This window comes from Leucopleurus acutus (genome assembly GCF_964270905.1).
Source record: "Leucopleurus acutus genome assembly, chromosome: 1".
NCBI lineage: Eukaryota > Metazoa > Chordata > Mammalia > Artiodactyla > Delphinidae > Leucopleurus > Leucopleurus acutus.
In genome coordinates, this window is record NC_139142.1 from 78,539,718 (window position 1) to 78,562,232 (window position 22,515).

General features: G+C 35.2%; 1 protein-coding gene across 4 annotated transcripts in view; it reads right to left on the reverse strand.

Moving 5' to 3' along the window:
* The window catches only part of DPH6 (diphthamine biosynthesis 6), a gene marked incomplete at its 5' end in the record, with an annotated part of 217,059 nt that overhangs the window by 63,097 nt on the left and 131,447 nt on the right, over positions 1 to 22,515 (reverse strand). For all 4 annotated transcript variants that reach the window (XR_014326080.1, XR_014326081.1, XR_014326082.1 and 1 more), the window contains one exon: positions 14,644 to 14,705. Coding sequence is in view for 1 of the 4 variants with exons in the window: in XM_082835618.1 (XP_082691744.1) it covers positions 14,644 to 14,705 (62 nt within the window). The remainder of the gene's footprint in view (positions 1 to 14,643; positions 14,706 to 22,515) is intronic.

The following is a 22,515-nucleotide window of genomic DNA, read 5'->3' on the forward strand; positions in this document are numbered from 1 at the left end:
TCAGTTAATGTATGCACACAAGATTCGGAGACCTCTAGCATTTTCCTTGTTCAACTCCCAGAAAACAAAACAAACAAAAAAACCTGCAGCATGCGTTCACTTCAAGAGCAGACTGGAGAATCCTTTTCTTTGAAATCTAACTAGCTCAGATTAAATGACCTAGATATACTTCCCTGTAGTGAAACTCAAGGTCACAAAGCTCCATCCACACACTTAGTGCTTACCACAGAAATTTTAGGTCCCTACTCTTAAATATGAGTAGAACACCAAAGATTAGCAGAAACATCTCTAAAATGAAAGTTAGAGACAGCAAAGTAAACAATGGAGAAAAAGGACTATGCAGGAGAGAAGAAAAATTATAATAAGGATAAAGTATTATAGATTAAAAAAAGAACATTCAGAGAACAAAAATAAGTTTTTAGAAATTAAAAATAAGATATGAAAAAACTCAATTAAAATTTTTGAAGGTAAAATTGAGAAAGTCTCCCAGAAAGGGGAAAAATGATGTAGGTAAAAATTAAAAGATATCTAAATAATAGGAATTCAAAGAAGCAAAATCAAAGGGGAGGAAAACACCAGTGAAGTAATTCAAGGAAATTTCCCAGAACTGAAATTTTCAAGCTGAAAATTCTACCTGTCTCAGCACAATGGATAAAAATATGCACACCCAAGACACAGCACATAAGACTTTACAATTCTTGGGGCAACAGAAATATCTTACATACTCTTACGGAGAGATGGAGAGAGAAATAAATAAGGTTGCATACAAATAGTCAGGAATTAGAATGACTTTAGGCTTCTCAACAGCATATACCAACTGCAAGGGAATGAAGCAATACTATCAAGATCCAGAGGGAAAATATTCCAAAAATAGAATTTATGACCTGCTGAAGAACCAATCAAATGCAAGGAAATAATGAAGACATTTATAGATATGCAGTGTCTCAAAACACTTACCTCCTGTGGACCATTTATTAAAATCTTATAGAGAATGTGCTTCACAAAAATGAGAATAAAACAAAGAAAAAGGAAGATGCTGGATCCAGGAAATGAGGGCTTCAACAAAGAAGAAAGGTAAAGGGCTCTCCAGGATTATGAGATGATAGCATGACAGCCTCGTAACATAGAAGGAAACTGGCCCAGATTACATACAGGTCAGAGGGCCCTGGAAACGACTTCAGGAGGAGGAAACTGAGAAACTACTTAACATGTCTGAACATCTGGCTAAGAGACTAGAAAATTGGCAGTGAGTACAGCACTGAATTAGTGATTGTTACATGGAATACTAAATAAGTGAATAAAACAAGACAATTATTAATTCAAATGAAAAAGTAAAAAGTTGTACAGGAAAGGTTTATTACCAGAGTTTATTATCTAACTCAGCTGTGTTTTGAATTTTCATAGTGATCGTAATTTAAACACTGACTATTCATCCAACTGGAATTGCAATATAACTGTATGGGAAGATGGAATGAGGGAAACAGTACACACATGTGATGGAGGCAAAGGGAGTAAAGATAGCTAAATCTGTATAATCTAGAGTGAGCAGTCAACAAATAGTTCTAGAATTGGGGGAAATCATGAAGTAATACATAGACATGGAGGTAAAAATCAACTATAAGAGATGAAAGTAAGATGGTGATATGAGTGAGAGGCAGGAAAGACTCAGAGGGTTGCTTCCCATAGCAAAGTTTGAAGGACCATTTGAGAGTATTAACTTTGACAAACATTGTAAAATATCACAAAATAGGAATACTCTTAACGAACATTTAAATAACGGCCCCAAACCTTTAAAATTTGATGTAATTTTCATATTAAAATTCATCTTCTTTTTTTGAACAGTGAGAAAATAATCTTGGGGGAAAAAAGCACAAAAGATAAAATGATTTTTAACTCCCTTGTTCAGGTGATAATTTTAGGAACCTATAGAAACTTAAGAATCAATGACTAAAATGATTCCACAGTTAATTTAGAGTAATAAATGTATAAGCCTTGAAGTTGTTGTATTTTTTGACCCAGAAATTACATTCCTAGGGATTTATCTAAAGAAAGTAATAATCAGAAATGTACATGAAGATTTATTAGGAAAGATAATAATCACAAAATTATTTATAATAATTTAAAAATAAATAACATTATTTATAATAATTTAGAAAGAAATATTCCCAAGAGATAACTTGTTAAATTCACTATGCTATATTCATATGTAGAATATAAATATAATGGAATCTGCACAGCCATTAATTAATGTATTTTCCAATAGATTTAGTTATGTGGGAAAATAAACACAGCATATTAGGAGAAAAAAAGGAAACAAACTGTATGTATAGTTGTACCAAATTATGTAAATACAATATGTACAAGTATTTAATGACATGAGCTTGTGTGTACAATGAACACTGTGTGTGCAATAAAACAACATGGAATCCACCGACATGTTAGCAGTGTGCATCATGGGGCAGAAGAACTACGCTTTTTATTTGTTACCCTATACTTTATCATATCTCAAATTTTCAGCAATAGTCGGGTATTCTTTTATTGTTTTTTTTAAAAATTCCCATTTATTTACCAGTGGGAAGAGGGACAGGGGCAGGAGCAACATAGGGGTGGGGAATTAAGAGCTACAAACTATTACGTATAACTAAGCTATGGGGATATATTGTACAGCATAGGAAATATAGCCAATATTTCATAATAACTATAAATGGAGTATAACCTTTAAAAATTGTGAATAACTATACTGCACACCTGTAACTTACATAATATTGTACATCAACTATACTTCAATAAGAAATAAAAAATAAAAATTCCTGTTTATCTCTATTCTTTATCCCCATTTTTTTCCTTATCACAGGCAAATATTTTAAAGTATTCCATGTGTATCTCTTGTCTATGTCCTTGAAAATGTATTATTTAAATGTATTTAAATGTATACTATATTTTTAATTTATCTCAATGTTGCTTTTATTCATTCAGCACTTTGCTGCCATTCGCACATTGAATATATCTGTTTAACTGTAAATCTGTAGTTTGTAAGGTGTGCCTACCACGTTTTAACTAAAAGCCCTCCCAGGAATGGACATCCATGTTGCCTCCAACAACCCCAACCCAACACCATCAAAACTAACCCTGCAAAGGACTAGTCTCACTCATGTCCCCTTAGGGACTGATAGGAGAATTGCTTCATCAAGGAGTATAGGGACATTTAATCTAGGTATTACAATATTGCCCTCTATAATGGAAGTACCTGTCCACATTCTTAGAAGGGTTCTACAAATCCCCACCTGTCAATAACTGCCATTATCCAGCTTTCGCATTTTTGCCAAACTGGTACAAGTAACATCCCACTGTTGCTTTAATTTGTATTTCTCTGATACTAAATCAGTCTGAGCATCTCTTCGGTCTGTATTAGGTTTTAAGACATTTTCTGTATAGTGGTTCTCCATAGCTTCTGCCATTTTTCTGTTAGGACTGCTGCCTCACATGTTGATATACGCCAGTTAAAAATCCCTTGAGAGTTTTAAATATGACCCCAATTATAGTGTCTACCCAGTTCTCTGTGTATTTTGTAAGGCAGAAAAGTTTCCAAATTATTCTTTAGTAATGGCAAATTTTACTCATAATAGTAAACACTGCTAACATTTAATAATAAACATTGTTAACATTGTTTAGTAATGGCAAATTTTACTCGTAATAGTAAACCTGCTAACATTGCTAACATTTAACATTATAAATTTTACTCATAATAGTAAACATTGTTAACATTTAACATTGCCAGATGCTGAGCTAAGCACTTTATATATCATTTCATTGTTATTACTTCCATTTTATATATGGGAAACTAACTAGATCAACATTTCAGGTAAGCAGTAGAGTCAGGGGTAGGATTCACACCTGGGCTCCTAGGTACAGAGGTAACTTGCCGATTGCTATCCCACACTGCCTCTTACCCTATGGGATCTGAAGGAACTATGAAAGGACTCTTGCGCAAAGGTATCATCTTCTCACCACAACTCCCGCCACCAACTTCTCTGTAATTCTCACAATATTAATTCCTGCATGGGAAATCATTATAATATGCAAAAATTCCCTAACTTAAAAATATGAACCCTTGAATATAGCAATATATTCAAAGATTAATATATTAGCAAAATTGACATTACAGTTAATAAGTCATGTCACAGTACATGTGACACATTACACAGTACATAAAAAGTGGCTCAGGGGATCTGAGGCAGGTAAACACACTGGGTTCCTCTACCTAACCTCTTTCTCTCCCACCCCTGCAAGTTCAAAGGTTGTCTGCTTTCTCCCCTTCTTTTGGACTCCTTGACTATTCAAGAGAGTTGTGTCAACAAGTCGAAAAATGAACATGTGGTTGATCTTTAAAATCACTTAATGAGGTTAATCACATTATTCATAAAGATAAGGAGATACAGGCATTCCTTAAAATCTGATTTGTCTTAGACAATGATGCAGAAGACCAGAGTCCTAGATAATAGGTTAAAAAAATACTTTCTAAATTCAGAAAGAAGATAGAGTTTGACAAATGACTCATTCACTTTTATATTAGAATCACTGTACTATGTGTACATCAGGCAACTGATTGAGTCTCCTTTATGAGCATATGCAAAAATGAAAGGAAACAAGAAGAGAGCAAAAAACCTGGGCAGTCTGAATTAAAATGTGGATTGTGTCAGATAACTGTTGTGAATAAGCTGAGAAACAAATTTCTAACTGTATAAATATTAAGTACTCACTTTACAGAAAATCCACATACACAGCTTAGACTACACAGAAGCCAGAGAAAAAGACACTCAGATTGCTTTGCATAATTTTCTATAACTATCAGGGAAAAGAATTCCTGTTCAAAATGTACAACTATCCATTTATATTCACCCCTCCCTTTTAGAGCAATTTTAAACCATCCTGAGAAGCTACTTGTCAAAATCAGCAAAAATAATCACAGCAAAGCCCTAAAATCTCTTCAAACGCTGCTTCTGTTCTTTCCTTTCTCACTTCCACTCCTGCAACTCCAATTACATGTATGATAAACTTCTCTTCCTTACATCTCATATTCTTGTCTCTATTTCCATTCTATTCTCTCTGTGCTTCAGGTTGGATATTTTACATTGCCCTATCTTCCAGTTCTTTAATTGTCTATACAACTGTATCTAATCTATGGGTAAACTCATGTATTGTGTTCTTAGTTTTAGGTATTGTATTTTTAAGTTCCAGAATTCTATTTGATTATTTGATATAGCTTTCAAATATCCCCTAAAATAGTTCATCTATTCACCCAATGCCATAGTCTTTTTTTTTTTTTTTTTTTTTTTGCGGTATGCGGGCCTCTCACTGTTGTGGCCTCTCCCGCTGCGGAGCACAGGCTCCGGACGCGCAGGCTCAGCAGCCACGGCTCACGGGCCCAGCCACTCTGCGGCATGTGGGATCTTCCCGGACCGGGGCACGAACCTGTGTCCCCTGCATCGGCAGGTGGACTCTCAACCACTGCGCCACCAGGGAAGCCCTACCATAGTCATTTTAAAGTCTACATCTGATAATCTGATTAAATAGATATCCTCTGGGACTGTTTCTATTTTGTGTTTTTTTCTTAGTTTCAGTTATCTTCTCAGGTCTTCTGATATGCTTGGTAATTTTTGATTGCCTGCTGAAAACTGTATGTGAGATATTTAAAATCTAAGGCTCTGAATCACGTTATTTTTCTCCAGAGAGAAATAGGCAATAAGAGTAGGATCAGATCACTTTAATTCACTCTAGGATTGATACGATTCAAAGTTGGATATAAGCATTTGCAAGGGCTGCACTATTTCTGGTTTGCCTTTATTCCTAAGTTAGAGTCCATGTATAAATCCAACTGAAAACTTGGAGGGTTAAGCAGGTCCATTCCACTTTGGTTTGCCCTGAATTCTAATTTTTGTCTCCCTAGCCCTGTGAAGCTGCTGAAAGTCCAAGTCAGCTTCTCAGCTGGAGTTTTCTCCTCAGCTTCTTGGCACTTCTGTAGCATTTTTGAATTAGAAGAAGAGGCAACGTTCAGGGCTTCCATCCTCTCTAGAATTCTGGCCCCTCAAATTATTTCAGTTTTTGTAGTCTCTAATACCTTCCAACATTAATTTTTTTAATTACATACCACTTTTCTAGTTGTTTGAATTGGGAGAGTTGATCTCATGCAAGTTATTCCACCATAACTGGAAATGGATTTCTTAAGTATCTATTAAAATTAAAAACATATATACTTTTGACCCAGCATGTCCATTCTAGAATTTTATCCTATAGATAAACTCATACATGCCCAAAATTATATGTAGAGTAATGTTCATTCTAGCATTATTTGTAATAACAAAAGACATGAAAGGGATCAACTATTCAGAGTTGATGAAGGATAGGGTAGATGCTGGAGATTGTATACCTTACAAGCTTCACTCTTCCCCACGGACAGACTGTGCTGTGTTAGAAGTTTAAATTTTATTTTAAGACAATGGGAAGCAACTCAAAAGTTTGCTTTTTGAAATGAAAGTGTGATATGATCAGATTTGAATTCATATATATCATGATGGCAATATATGGACAATGGAGGGACAAGGGGCAAGACAGGGAGAGACAGACTTGAAAAAGAAGATAGGGAAGCACTTTGCTATACAGTAGAAACTAACACAACATTGTAAAGCAACTATACTCCAATGAAAATTAATTTAAAAAAAAAAGAAGATAGGGAAGACTCTAATGTGGTGACATGAGGACAAAAAGGAACAGATAATACGATATTCGGAAGGTAGAATGAAAAGGACTTGAGGCCTTATTTATGAATAATGGATTATGTGAACTGATTTATTACAATTCATTTTTAATTTTTATTTTTTTGGGGGGCTTGGATACCCGAGGAAACAATGGGGCCTTTCACTGTCAGGAAACATAAATATGGCATAGATGTCAGGAAAGAAATGTTCGGTTCTCCACAGTTGAGGCTGAGGTGCTTGAAGATACCTAAGAGAGAAAGGTGCCCAGTTGGCAGCTGAATACGTCTTTTTTTTTACCTTTTTATTTTGTATTGGAGTATAGTTGATTAACAATGTTGCATTATTTGCAGGTATACATCATAGTGATTCAGTTATGCATATACATGTATCTATTCCCTGGTGGTCCAGAGGTTAAGACTCCACACTCCCACTGCAGGGGGCACGGGTTTGATCTCTGGTCAGAGAATAAGATCCCCATGCCACATGGCATAGCAAAAAAAAAAACAAAAGAAAAAACACATGTCTTAGGCATAGAAAGATGATGGAAAAATAGCCTTAACTGTCATAAGAATAAAATTGGTAGTTGAAGGGCTTCCCTGGTGGTGCAGTGGTTGAGAGTCCGCCTGCCGATGCAGGAGACACGGGTTTGTGCCCTGGTCCGGGAAGATCCCACATGCCATGGAGCTACTGGGCCCGTGAGCCATGGCTGCTGAGCCTGCGCGTCCGGAGCCTGTGCTCCACAGCGGGAGAGGCCACAACAGTGAGAGGCCCGCATACCGCAAAAAAAAAAAAAAAAAAATTGGTACTTGAAGTCACATAGGTATTTAATATCACCATAAATATGGCTATGGATGGAACCACAATATATAAGGGGTGGAATATAATCGGAAGCCCCAAGAAGAAGCTAAGGAAGTATTCAGAAATTCAGGAGTGAGTGGAAGGCATACACTCCAAGAGATTAATTCCTTTGGGTAAAATGGAGAAAACTTTATGGGAAGACTGGTGAGCATCTGAGACTAATAGTCAAAGGACAGAGAAAGTGGAAAGGAGTAAGGTCCCAGTGGAGTAAGAAATATCAGGAGGTCCAAGGGAACAGGAGTAGAAATCAGTCCAAGAGGCCAGAGCATAAGATTCCTGGACGTGGGAGGAGTGGGTGGTAAATATCAGCCTAGGGAAGTAGGTTAAAACCAGATAAAAGAGGGCCTTAAAGTATATACTAAGCAGTTTGGACTTTGTTCTATAGCGAATAGGAGTCATCAAAAGCTGTAGAGCAAGGAGTGACAGGTTCATAAGTAAGTCATATGCTAATCTTTCATTTCCATAAATGAATGTTTGATTTGCATAAAATAAATAAAATTCTGCTTTATATCTCTCCCTCCCAACACATAAACAAGGCATATACTGTTTTTTTTTTTTACATCTTTATTGGAGTATAATTACTTTACAATGGTGTGTTAGTTTCTGCTTTATAACAAAGTGAATCAGTTATACATATACATATGTTCCCATATCTCTTCCCTCTTGCATCTCCCTCCCTTCCACCCTCCCTAGCCCACCCCTCTAAGTGGTCACAAAGCACCGAGCTGATCTCCCTGTGCTATGCAGCTGTTTCCCACTAGCTATGTATTTTACGTTTGGTAGTGTATATATGTCCATGCCACTCTCTCACTTTGTCACAGCTTCCCCTTCCCCTTCCCCATATCCTCAAGTCCATTCTCTAATAGGTCTGTCTTTATTCCTGTCTTACCCCTAGGTTCTTCAAGACATTATTGTTATCTTAAATTCCATATATATGTGTTAGCATACGTTATTTGTCTTTCTCTTTCTGACTTACTTCACTCTGTATGACAGACTCTAGGTCTATCAACCTCATTACAAATAGCTCAATTTCGTTTCTTTTTATGGCTGAGTAATATTCCATTGTATATATGTGCCACATCTTCTTTATCCATTCATCCGCTGATGGACACTTAGGTTGTTTCCATCTCCTGGCTATTGTAAATAGAGCTGCAATGAACATTTGGGTACATGACTCTTTTTGAATTATGGTTTTCTCAGGGTATATGCCCAGTAGTGGGATTGCTGGGTCATATGGTAGTTCTATTTGTAGTTTTTTAAGGAACCTCCATACTGTTCTCCATAGTGGCTGTACCAATTCACATTCCCACCAGCAGTGCAAGATTGTTCGCTTTTCTCCACACCCTCTCCAGCATTTATTGTTTCTAGATTTTTTGATGATGGCCATTTTAACTGGTGTGAGATGATATTTCATTGTAGTTTTGATTTGCATTTCTCTAATGATTAACGATGTTGAGCATTCTTTCATGTGTTTGTTGGCAGTCTGTATATCTTCTTTGAAGAAATGTCTATTTAGGTCTTCTGCCCATTTTGGGATTGGGTTGTTTGTGTTTTTGTTATTGAGCTGCATGAGCTGCTTATAAATTTTGGAGATTAATCCTTTGTCAGTTGCTTCATTTGCAAATATTTTCTCCCATTCTGAGGGTTGTCTTTTGGTCTTGTTTATGTTTTCCTTTGCTGTACAAAAGCTTTGAAGTTTCATTAGGTCCCATTTGTTTATTTTTGTTTTTATTTCCATTTCTCTAGGAGGTGGGTCAAAAAGGATCTTGCTGTGATTTATGTCATAGAGTGTTCTGCATATGTTTTCCTCTAAGAGTTTGATAGTTTCTGGCCTTACATTTAGGTCTTTAATCCATTTTGAGCTTATTTTTGTGTATGGTGTTAGGGAGTGATCTAATCTCATACGTTTACATGTACCTGTCCAGCTTTCCCAGCACCACTTATTGATGAGGCTGTCCTTTCTCCACTGTACATTCCTGCCTCCTTTATCTAAGATAAGGTGACCATATGTGCATGGGTTTATCTCTGGGCTTTCTATCCTGTTCCATTTATCCATATTTCTGTTTTTGTGCCAGTACCATACTGTCTTGATTACTGCAGCTTTGTAGTATAGTCTAAAGTCAGGGAGCCTGATTCCTCCAGCTCTGTTTTTCATTCTCAAGATTGCTTTGGCTATTCGGGGTCTTTTGTGTTTCCATACAAATCGTGAAATTTTTTGTTCTAGTTCTGTGAAAAATATCAGTGGTAGTTTGATAGGGATTGCATTAAATCTGTAGATTGCTTTGGGTAGTAGAGTCATTTTCACAATGTTGATTCTTCCAATCCAAGAACATGGTATATCTCTCCATCTATTTGTATCATCTTTAATTTCTTTCATCAGTGTCTTATAATTTTCTGCATACAGGTCTTTTGTCTCCTTAGGTAGGTTTACTCCTAGATATTTTATTCGTTTTGTTGCAATGGTAAATGGGAGTGTTTTCTTGATTTCACTTTCAGATTTTTCATCATTAGTGTATAGGAATGCCAGAGATTTCTGTGCATTGATTTCGTATCCTGCTACTTTACCAAATTCATTGATTAGCTCTAGTAGTTTTCTGGTAGCATCTTCCGGATTCTCTAAGTATAGTGTTATGTCATCTGCACACAGTGACAGCTTTACTTCTTCTTTTCCAATTTGGATTCCTTTTATTTCCTTTTCTTCTCTGATGGCTGTGGCTAAAACTTCCAAAACTATGTTGAATAAGAGTGGTGAGAGTGGGCAACCTTGTCTTGCTCCTGATCTTAGTGGAAACGGTTTCAGTTTTTCACCATTGAGGACGATGTTGGCTGTGGGTTTGTCACATACGGCCTTTATTATGTTGAGGAAATTTCCCTCTATGCCTACTTTCTGCAGGGTTTTTATCATAAATGGGTGTTGAATTTTGTCAAAAGCTTTCTCTGCATCTATTGAGATGATCATATGGTTTCTCTCCTTCAATTTGTTAATATGGTGTATCACGTTGATTGATTTGCGTATATTGAAGAATCCTTGCATTCCTGAAATAAACCCCACTTGATCATGGTGTGTGATCCTTTTAATGTGCTGTTGGATTCTGTTTGCTAGCATACACTCTTTCAGAGAAATCTAGAAAGATAGGACTTGAAGTATGTTGTTGGTATTGAGGAACTAGAAGATTATACATTTGATCATTATGTCAAAATTACCTTGTGCTTATTTAAAGGTCAAATTCCTGGTCCTTCAGAACTGAAATTTCTTGGAATGGAAAAAGAGTATAGGCATTTTTAACAAGGTCCCCAGTTTTCCTCTCAGGTCTGAAAACAGCAGTAGCAGATTGTAAACTCCTCAAGAACAAGGATCTTGTTTACTTAATTCGTCATGTATATTTAGTGCTCACCACAGCATCTGTCACATAACAGGTCCTCAATAAATGTTAAATAATTTAAAGATGAGAGCGATGAATCGACAGACAGAACAAACAAATGAATGAAAGAACTAAAGAACTCATGTTTTTGCCAAAATCTTGATAATATTATTGGAGCTTACATTCTAATGGAGTAAGAGGAGAGGCAACAGAAAATATACATGTAGACAGAGAAACAAATAAAATAATTTGAGGAGACCTACTTTAGCTGGGGTAGTCAGGGAGAGCTTTTGAACTGAGAAAGTAGCATTTGAGCTGTCACATTATGAGAAAGCATTAACCATGTGATGGTCTGAGGGAAAAAAACCCTCAAGCAGAGGAAAGTCTTAAGGAGGAAAAGGGTAAATAAAGTGTGCTTAAGTAATAAAAGAGGCATATGTGGCTATGGCTCAGTGAGTGAGTTAGACTGGGAGAAAACGAGACAAAAGATTGATAAAATGCTCATCATACAGGGTCTCAGTGGTTGTGATCTCACAGGAGTTTGGATGTTATTCTAATTGAAATGAAAAACCACTGAAACTTTAAACAAAATAATGATATATCTGATTTACACTTAAAAAAAATCACTCTGGCATCTGTATGAATAATGGATCATAACAGGGCAATGACAGAAGTAAGCAGACCAGTTGGGGGTTGATGGAGTATTCCAGATAAGAGATGATTATGGTCTGGTGGTAGGAGCAGAGGCAGTGAGAAGTGCTTGGATTTGGAATATATTCTGGAGATAGAATAGACAAGATCATGTTAATGGGTTGGATAGAGTAGGTGAGGGAGAGGAGTGTAAAGAATTTGGATTTTAGCCTGTAGGCAATGGGGACTCATGTAAAGTTTTGAAGTGAATGACACAATTACAGTAGAATATATTCGAACAATGATCTTGAGGCAGTAGCAAAATAAATTCTTTGAGAAATAAAATGGAAAATAGAGGCAAATTTGGAGGTATCAGTAATACTCTAGGCTTGAAGTGACAGGCAGCTGAATTAAGGCGATGACAAAGGGAATGGCAAAAAGTGATAGATATAAAGCCCACAATCAAGTTTGGAGAGATTTAATTTGCAGTGCCTTTGGGCACTAGAATTTAGCAGAGAAATCTAGGCTAGAAATATTTGGGAGTTATCAGAATAGAGCTAGTAATGAAAGTCATGTGAGTGACTGAGATCACCCAGGAAGTCTGTAGACTGAAAATGGAGATGAGAATAGGAACTAGCAAAAGAGACTAAGAGTGTCCAGAAGCAAAGGAGAAAACCTAGGAAAGTGTGGCATCACGAGTGCCGGTATAAGCATTTCAAGAAGAAATGTTTATAACTGTCAAATAAGGACTGAGAAGTGTCTGTTGGGTTTGATAAAACTGGAGATCATGGGTGATCTTGATTAGAGCTGTACCCATTTAGAGGTGGAAAAATAAGTAAGACGCTAGGTATATGAGGTGTCTGAGACGCGAAGAAGTACTATGAATACAGATAACACTTCTGAAATTTTTGGTTTTGAAGCAAAGAATAAAGAGAGGTCGCTAGAGAAATACCTAGAGTAGAGGGAGGAAATCTTTAGGATGGGACAGATGGTGGAATGTTTCAACAGTGATGTGAAGGAGACCATAAAGAGAGAGAGGAGGAAGATACTGGGGGGGAGGGTTGATTGCAAGGTCTCTAAGAAGGCAGATGCTAATGGGATCTAGAGCACAGAGAGTGGATTAGCCATAGACAGGATGAAGGACACTTCTCCCCATCACAGCAAGCAAGGATAGGTGTAAGTGCGCATCAGTTAGAAGGAGTGGTGCTAAGAGGTGGAGGGATTCCCAGGATGATGATTTCTATTTTTTCTGTGAAGGAAGAAACAAGTCATCCTCTCGTTGTGAGGAGAAAATATGAAGGGATTTGAAATTTGAGGAGCGGAGAAGGAATAAAATTACCATTATAGAGAATGGGTAGATTATTTTTCTAATGAAATGTAAGATTTCCAGGTCATGTGAGGAACTTGCTGAAGTTGAATAAAATAATTTCTGCATTTTTGTGTTTAAACATATATGATAACATACAGGTTAATTCACAATCAACATCATGGCAATCCTAAAACTTTACTTAACCTTTTCTACAAAGAATCCCTACATGCTTGAAACCAGAACTCACTTCAAATTTTAGAAGCAGCTTACAAAAGCTCTTTTGCCAAAGCTCCAGTCTCCCATTTCTGAAGTTCTCTACTTTCACCCTCATAAATTTAATTTCATTATTTATCTACACATTGTTTTTGCAGAAACAAAATTTAGTCTGATGGTAGTGAATAGATGTGAACATAGATATGTTGGCCACAGAACAAACTGCTGTGAGAAGAGTCCTATCAGAAGGGCATGGAAAGCAATCATGTCCATCAGATAGACTTAAATAAATGACACCAAATTATCTAGAAATCAAATATAATTCGTCACAATTATATAAGCATTGCATTTTAATTTTAATCATTACTATTTCCCTGGCACATATTAGATGCTTAATAATGCTTAATAAAAGAAGGAATTAGCATTTTAGGGATTTCTAAGCATTTGGTACATATTGATAAGCCATAAAATAATCAAATACAAATAAGTCTGAAAGAAGATGTGAAATCTATACAGTTAGTGAAGAGTACACCTGCTAACAGTTCATATCACAGCAATGGTATTAACAATGTCCAGAGACAATTTTGATGAAGAACATGGGAGGGAAAAATGATAATAGAGGAGTTCACTTCTGTCACAGAAGTAGGGTGATTTTCTACCATGATTGTAAAATTTAAAAAAATTCTAATAATTACACTATTCTAGCTAATTTAGCATTGTCATACTAATCATAACATTTGACCCCAATTCTAATAAAATATAATACAATTAATAGAAAAGAGTAAAAATAACAAAACCTTTCTTTAATATTTAGAACACATTCAAGATTTAACAATGATAAGGGTTAAATAATTGTAATTTGAAGCCTTGGGATAATTTATTTACTACTCTGCAAATTAATTTCCGAATTGGTAAAAAAGAAGAGGTTAGATTAGATAATCTCTAAAGGAAGTTTCCACTCACATTTCTGATGGAAATGCACCTGATGGAGACTATCAGGTACTGTATAGTACTTAACAATGTCGATTTTAATAAAAGTAAACTTATTTATTTATTTATTTTGGCGGTACGCGGGCCTCTCACTGTTGTGGCCTCTCCCCTTGCGGAGCACAGGCTCTGGATGCGCAAGCTCAGCAGCCATGCCTCACGGGCCCAGCCGTTCCGCGGCATGTGGGATTTTCCCGGACCGGGGCACGAACCCATGTCCCCTGCATCAGCAGGTCGACCCTCAACCACTGCGCCACCAGGGAAGCCCAAAAGTAAACTTCTTGACAGAACAATTTCCTTTTAGGTATAGTTTACTTACTCTTTCAGTGAGCTCAACGAGCTGACATAACTTTTGTAATTAATTTTAAACATACTTTCATATCCACTAGAGGTTTAATTTTTTTCATAAAACTGTATCATCAATGTATCTGAGTTTTCCTAAAAATTGATTGTATAATCATTATATCACGGCATTATTTATTTTCCTGCTTTAGATGCCTATATTTTGAGAAATAGTATAAATTCTTACCTCTAAGAGATAAGGCTCCATTTGGTCCAGGGTTTTTCCAAGATGCTTATCTGGATCTAAACCTGCCAAGAAAGGTTAAATTTTTTTTTAGATAACGATTAAAATGGAGGTTTAAAGACACGTTTCCCTTCCCTTGGCTCCTCCTTGCCTAGGAAACTAGTGTATGTGTATTTTAAGGCAAAATGTACCATACTAGTATTTATTTTTCTATTGCCCTTGGGTAACTGGTTTTCTTGCTCCTGAAAAATAAGTTTCATTCCAATTCATTTCAATTGCACTTCATCAATTACCAGACACATTGTTTCAATCCCTTTTTCATTTTTGAGGAATTGTAATTAGGATGGAAAAAAAAAGTATCATTTCAAAGATATGAAATTTAAATCCTTGGTATTTTAATTATTATTTTTTACTCATGGACAACAGTGAGAATTTTCTGACATTTCTATTTTATCTGTTTCAAACTTCTTATTTGGAGAATAAAAGTAGAAAATAAAAGAGTCGTAAACTGTATGCCTATATAATTAATTCACTTAGTAGCATATGGACACAAATAACTATTACCAAATTAAATGACAGCTCATTTCAATGACCACTTGTGTGACAGTGTTTTCCAAGAAAAAACAGAAACACTCTGAAAAATCATCATAGTACCAACAGCATTTGCATAATCTCTGATAAAGATGTTCAAATGATATAATAGCAGAGTTTATGTGGGTGATGGGGTATAGGTAGACTACTGTGGACAACAGGAACTCTTCCCACATTCCAAAACTAACCTGCCAGGAAAAAAATCACATGCTACAAGTCAGCTATGAAAGGAATGAATTCATTTTAGCTATTTACATCCATAATACATGTATTAGGCTTAGGTTCATTTAAATAGGCTATTTTTAGTGATTATTGGTTTAAACCAATCAGCTTATTAATTATACAAACTGATTAATAATTTTCTTTTTCTAGTCAAATGCCTTCTTTGTAACATGGTATTTCTTATAATCACATACAGAATAATAAAAGGGAAGTCAGATAAAGATTAAGGATTCTTCTCCTACTGATATTAAATTACATTAATCCCAAAGGAAACAACTCAGACTACTAGCACTAGATGGATTATTTGACTCCTTTCACAGCAATCTTATTCTCAAGATGCATTCATTAAAATCAAAATTTCAATTGGCTGGGTAAACACTTGATGAACTAATTGTTGACTTTGTCCAGTTCCTTTATTCCTGTCAACCCTTGCAACCTTTGCAATTCAATGTTTAAAATGAGTAGGTAAATAAAATATTTGAGACAAGCATCTATGTAATCACCACCCAGATTTAATAAGCATTAACATCTTGCCCTATTTCCTCCCTAACTTTTCTTTAAACACCACCAACATAATAGAATCTCACAGTGTATCTACCCTTAATCAATCTATTTTCCCTAGCCTTCAGTCTTTTGAAGTTGGTATGTTATTTCCCAACTATGCTTTTATAATTTTACTACAAATGTACATATCCAAAACAGTATTTATTATTGTTCATGTATATCAAATTTTAACACGAATGATAACTTTTTACTTATTTTTTTCAGTTCACATTGTTAATGAGATTTACTTATAGTAATTACTATGGCTCTGGTCCATCCATTTTTGACACTCTTGTAAGTGTCAAAACATGTTTGTTTACTTTCACTACTTTTTGTTGTCTTCTAACTTAATTGCATATGGTCAAGACTGTAGTCTTTATATGATAATTCTTCAAAATTTGGTGAAGCTCGTTTGTGACTTATAAATGATTAAATTTTATAAATGCCCCATTTGTACTTGGAAAGTGGATTTGCTGAAAGCAAAGTAAGATTTTATACCTAAACATATAAAATTATGATCTTGTTAATTCTGTTGTTCATATTTCTATGACCTTACTAATATTTGGTTTCCATGAACCATCAGTTTCAAATAAAGGGGTGGTTAAAACCTCCCATTATGATTTTGGTTTTAATAATTTCTTATAATTGAAAGTTTTGTTTTATACATTTGAGAGGTGTGTTGTTATGGACACAAATTCATAATTTCTAAAACTTCTTGGGAGGATTATTCCTTTATCAAGAAGTAGTGAGCTTTTCATCTCCACATATGACTTTTATCATATATTCTATTTATCAACATTACAACACCAGCTTTCTTTTGTTAATGTCTTTCTGATATACATATAACTGGGTTTTGAAATTTTTTATCCTATCTTATAAATACAAATTCAAAGAACTGATTTTAAATTTTTTATATTTTACAATTGCTTTTTTATCTGGACCTGTTTCCATCACCTTATTGTGTACTTTTTGTTACATTAAACTTTATATATATATTTTTTCCTTTGCCCCTTTCTGCCTCATACTGGATCAAAAAGGATATTTTGTCTGTTTTCTCTGCTGATTAGAAAGCTGTAGACGATATATGTCAATCCCAATCTCCCAATATACATACACTATTGATATTATGTATAAAATAGATAATGAGAACCTACTGTACAGCACAGGGAACTCTACTCAGTGCTCTGTGGTGACCTAAAGGAGAAGGAAATCCAAAAAAGAGGGGATATATGTATACGTATAGCTGATTCACTTTGCTGTACAGCAGAAACTAATACAACATTGTAAAGCAACTATACTCCAATAAAAACTTTTTTAAAAATGTGATCCTTTTCATTGGTCTCATCTTAGTACAGTGCCTGGAACACTTTCAAGTGTAAGCTTTCAAGAAATATTTAGTGAATAAATGCATGTTAATCTGAAAAATAAAAAAAAGAAAGCTGTAGACTGAATTTCTACTCTTCCACTAATCACTTGTAATTTTTAACATTCATTCAAAACCACAGTATTTAAGTCTAAAGTATTAAATATCTAAGAATTTATGAACCTTATAATATAAATCTAAGAATTTATTTTTTAATGTTTTTAATCTAAGAATTTATGTTTAGCATCTTTCTTTTTTCTTTAGCCACGCCGTGCGGCTTACAAGATCTTCGTTCCCCCACCAGGGATTGAACCCACACCCTCAGCAATGAAAGCCCAGCGGCCTGACCACTGGACCGCCAGGGAATTCCATTTAGCAACTTTTTGACCAAAACAAGTTAGCATGTTTTTAACTAGACACTAAATAAGTTTTACCATTTAAGTTGTTATCACTGTGTTAAATTTTAGTTCCATCATTTTGGGCAAGAAAATGTAAGCTTATGAACACATTTTACAGTGTCTGTGCTCACCATTGTTTGTCATTCATTACTCCTGGAATTCAATTTATTTCTGACTTAAGTCCATTCTTTATTTTTTCACTGAAGATCTGTGAGTGGCAAACTCTCCTAGTTTTTACCTGTCTGATAATGTCCTATTTTTCTATCTCCACCACATAACAGGTTAGTTGTAATATATTATTACTTCTTCAGGCTTTAGTTGTTCTTAATGAGATTTATGCTGTCAAACAGTGGTTCCCATATAAGGAATCTTCATTTTCTCTGTGCTAGACAGTACAATTTTCCGTTTACCTATGACATTCTATAATTTTAACACAAGGTATCTATTTTTATTTACACTGCACTGAACCTACTATGCACTTTCAATTCCAAAACTCATCTTTCTTCGAACCTAAGTTTTCAGCCATTATATCTGTAAATACTGTTTTTCTGCCTTCTATTTTTTTCCGAAACATCTATTACACAAATATTGCTATTTTCCTACCTATCTATCCTCCGTATTTTTTTTTTTTTTTTTTTTTTTTTGCAGTACGCAGGCTTCTCACTGTTGTGGCCTCTCCCATTGCGGAGCACAGGCCCCAGACGCGCAGGCTCAGCGGCCATGGCTCACGGGCCCAGCCGCTCCGCGGCATGTGGGATCTTCCCGGACCGGGGCACGAACCCGTGTCCCCTGCATCGGCAGGCGGACTCTCAACCACTGCGCCACCAGGGAAGCCCTAGCCTCCATATTTTTAAGTTGCTCTTTCAATGTTGTCTTCTGGGTGAATTATTTTTTTCTGCTTCACTCATTCTGTCTTTGACTTGGTTCATCTAGAGTTTATTCTGCCCACTATTTTGTTTTTTAAATGACTCTGTGTTTCACCCAAATTTCTAATTGTTTACTTTTCACATCATACTGCTGCTATTTCATTTTGAGTGATTTATTTTTCTAATTGACTGCTTTTTCTTTAATGGATGTTTTATTTTTATCTCTTTGAGGTTCTCCCTCAGAGGGGGCACTTTCAGTCTGTTTCCCCACAGGACTGTGATCTCCCAGTTGCTTTTGCTTATTTCCTGACCCTCTGTATTACAGCCCCACAGCTTCATTTCTGAATTATTTTGTATGTCTATTCATTCTTAATTCACAGAGATGTTTATAATGCTTTCCAGCACAGCTCTTTCATACTTTTCCTTCATATATTCATCTATTACTGCCATGGTTTGGGGTGGAAATTTGGAAAACTCAAAGCAAGAATGTACAAGGCCAGCATGGCAGGAAGTCATTTTTTAGCCGCCCTTCCAATTCCTTGATTCTCATATATACTGGTCACATAGCACATACATATCACCTTAGCACTTAGCACATACATATCACCTTAGCACTTAGCATCAGGCTACACATCATTAAAATCATTTAAAAAGTCTCTCATGATTGAGCCTAAGAATTTATGTTTTGTGTTCTCTATAAGGGTTTGGGAGTAAATAAATGCCTATCTAAAAGGCATGAAAAGGAATTTAACAGCATGTGATTTTATACAGGTGGGCAATGAAAGATCAAGCCAACAATCTTCCCATTTTCCTTACAGCCTTTTACTTCATTGCAAAATCATCATGCCCCAGTTCTGAACTGTTAAAGTAGAGAAATAGCTGTAATATCTCATTTCAAAGATGGCTGCATTCCATGATGTAGCAGTAAAGTAATTTGGCTTGCCTTTAGATAAGACAGTCAGTAAAATATGTAAACATAAGTCACATTGGGCACATTTTTTCCACATGAATCTGTATTCATCACAGAAGTACACCCTGGTAAAATTATTTCAAGATTTTTGTGTATTCATAGAAATATTTTCAATTTATTTATTCCTAGGATAAGCACTGAAAATTCTATGGAGCTAAAACAATTAGAATAAATAGAAATTTAAAACTTTAAGGAAGATTTTCAAATATTTTTCTGAAACACATTATAGATCATTTCACTAGGAGATTACTGTAAAACTATAAAATAGCTAAAATAAAAGTTACATTTTTTTCTCAGAGTTAATAATGAAATAAGCTGCATGTATGAGTCATTATAGTTTGGTAATACGGTCTGCACCATGTTTGGTGAGGATGAGATGCTGTTACGAGTCATGGTCTGACAATTTAGATCTTTCACACAGGGCAGGCCAATCAGTAAGGATATTTCACATACACACATCAATAGATGATTCCAATGGACGTGTAAAACCAAGGAAATGTGGGAACTGAGAAATAAACAATTTTGACACATTGTAAATTTATCAGAGGTTATGTCTGGTGATTTTGGTAGGCATCTTCGCATAAACAATGATTTAGGAGTTCTTATCTCATGAGATGATACTATTTAAATAGACTATAATTCTTTTCCAAAAAATGTCTAAGTTTTAATAATGAAACTGCTTGTCTAGATTCCATACAATAATGTACATATTGTTCTGAATGAATCTTTCTACTTTAAATCAACACTGTAAATGATACATATTTGGGTCAGGCTAACATGTTCTACTGTAGTTGGTAATGACTTTCTCCTGATGCTGGTTACCCTGTGCAAGTGCAATCTGTCTTTGCTTCCATTTTTCTGTTCATTAGAAAGTGACAAGTCATTGGGGACCTCACGATCACTGCCCATAAGACGTGCATTTCAAATTGTTTTTATAAAATATTTCCTTGGATAAGATCCAGAGACTCCTAGCAATTCAAGCTCCTGTCCTTGAGAAATCAATGGCCTGAAGCCACCCTGATCTCCGAGATCTCTTCTAAATTGGTATACTATTACACGTGGGATGATATTAGTCAGCGATGCGATAGGAAGATTATTCATCCTACCCTAGAATACACTCAGATATGGAACTTTTCTCAAGAAACTTTTTACTGCCTAAAACACTGATGTTTCCATAAATATTAGACTATATGCAAATGAAAACTCTTTGTAACTTTTTATAAATATAATGGATGATTGAATATTTAATTTTATTACACTTACACATTTTTTCACGTTTCTCCATTTAGAAACATCTTAGCATTGTATGTACAATCTGTATGATATTTAATTTCTCTAAATGGAATAAGACAATTATTAAGATAATTTTAAAACAAGCATCTGGAGAAACAGATCAGTTTAACATAAAAAAAAAAACCAACCTGTTAGTTTATCTATAATTATGAAGCCCAAAGATGTTAATCTTTACCTCATGTATTTTGGTTTTGGTATTTTCTAACTAGATGATATGCACAGAGAATTCTGACACTGCAGATCCTTCATAATTGAGAATGGAAAGTCAGGGTCAGATTACTATCAATAAAATATATTTATCATTGGATTTATGCTTTAAGTGCTTTAGAGAGAAATATTTTACATAATAAAGTCAATGTCTGAGTTAAAATTTAACACAAAGCTTAGACAAAATAAATAACTTCTCAGTTTAATTTACTTGTTTTATCAACAAGTATCCAATTTTATATATATATATATATATATATTATTTATTTTTTTTTTTTTTTCAGTATGCGGGCCTCTCTCACTGTTGTGGCCTCTCCTGTTGCGGAGCAGAGGCTCCGGACGTGCAGGCCCTGTGGCCATGGCTCACGGGCCCAGCCACTCCGCGGCATGTGGGATCTTCCTGGACCGGGGCACGAACCCGTTGTCCCCTGCATCGGCAGGCGGACTCTCAACCACTGTGCCACCAGGGAAGCCCCAATTATATTTTTAAACTCAACTAAAGAAAGATGCTAATATACCAATATATTTGCTCTCAAATGATTCTACTATATGGAACCACTTTAGAGTACATGAATATATAACACACCTCAGTAATTTTAAAAGCCATCTTACATATTCATTTTATTTTCAATTTTTAAACAGTAGCTATTTAACTGGTAAATGCAGCCAGTCCAAAGGCATAATCTTCTCTTTCTTTGAATAAATGCTAGTATCTAGACCCAATACAATTTCAATACAATTTGAAAATCTCTATCCTAATCTCTGTAATGTCTTCATTCCCATTTTATTTTATATAAAACTATATTATGTAAAAACCTTTTGAGGGGCTGTGAAAAGCCTATGAAAAAGCCACAATGGTTCATGGGCTTTTTCCATGCAATTCAACTTTATCTAAAAGCTTCAATTTATCCTAGTCCTTGAAAAAGATGTTTCTTTTTTAGATTCATTCAATTTAGGTGTCTCTCCTCTAGTGAAGCCTGGGTCATAAATGGACATAAACTGTGCTTCACCAAAACCCTAACAGTCTGTTCAGTTTACCTCCTGAATCAGTCAGGTGTGGAATATGAGTCTCAATGTGTCTAGCTCCCTTATGAAAACCTTTATAATCACTGAGATGGTAACATTTAATAATGTTTATATAAATATAAAATATATTTAATTCAAATACCTAGATAAGCTACTTTAAGTTACTAACAAAATTTTCTTCAAAGTGCAGAAAAATTTACTATAAATCCTGACACCTAATCATTTAATCATGACTTATAGACATTCCTTGATGGAAGCTGGGTGGATGAATAAACCCACAACAAGACCTAGGCATTGGATAACTCCATGCAGAATTAAGAAATTAATTAGGAGGAAGAACCATAATTTGCAGAGCTGACATCTATTTTACTTTACTTGCATGTATCAATGGGAAGT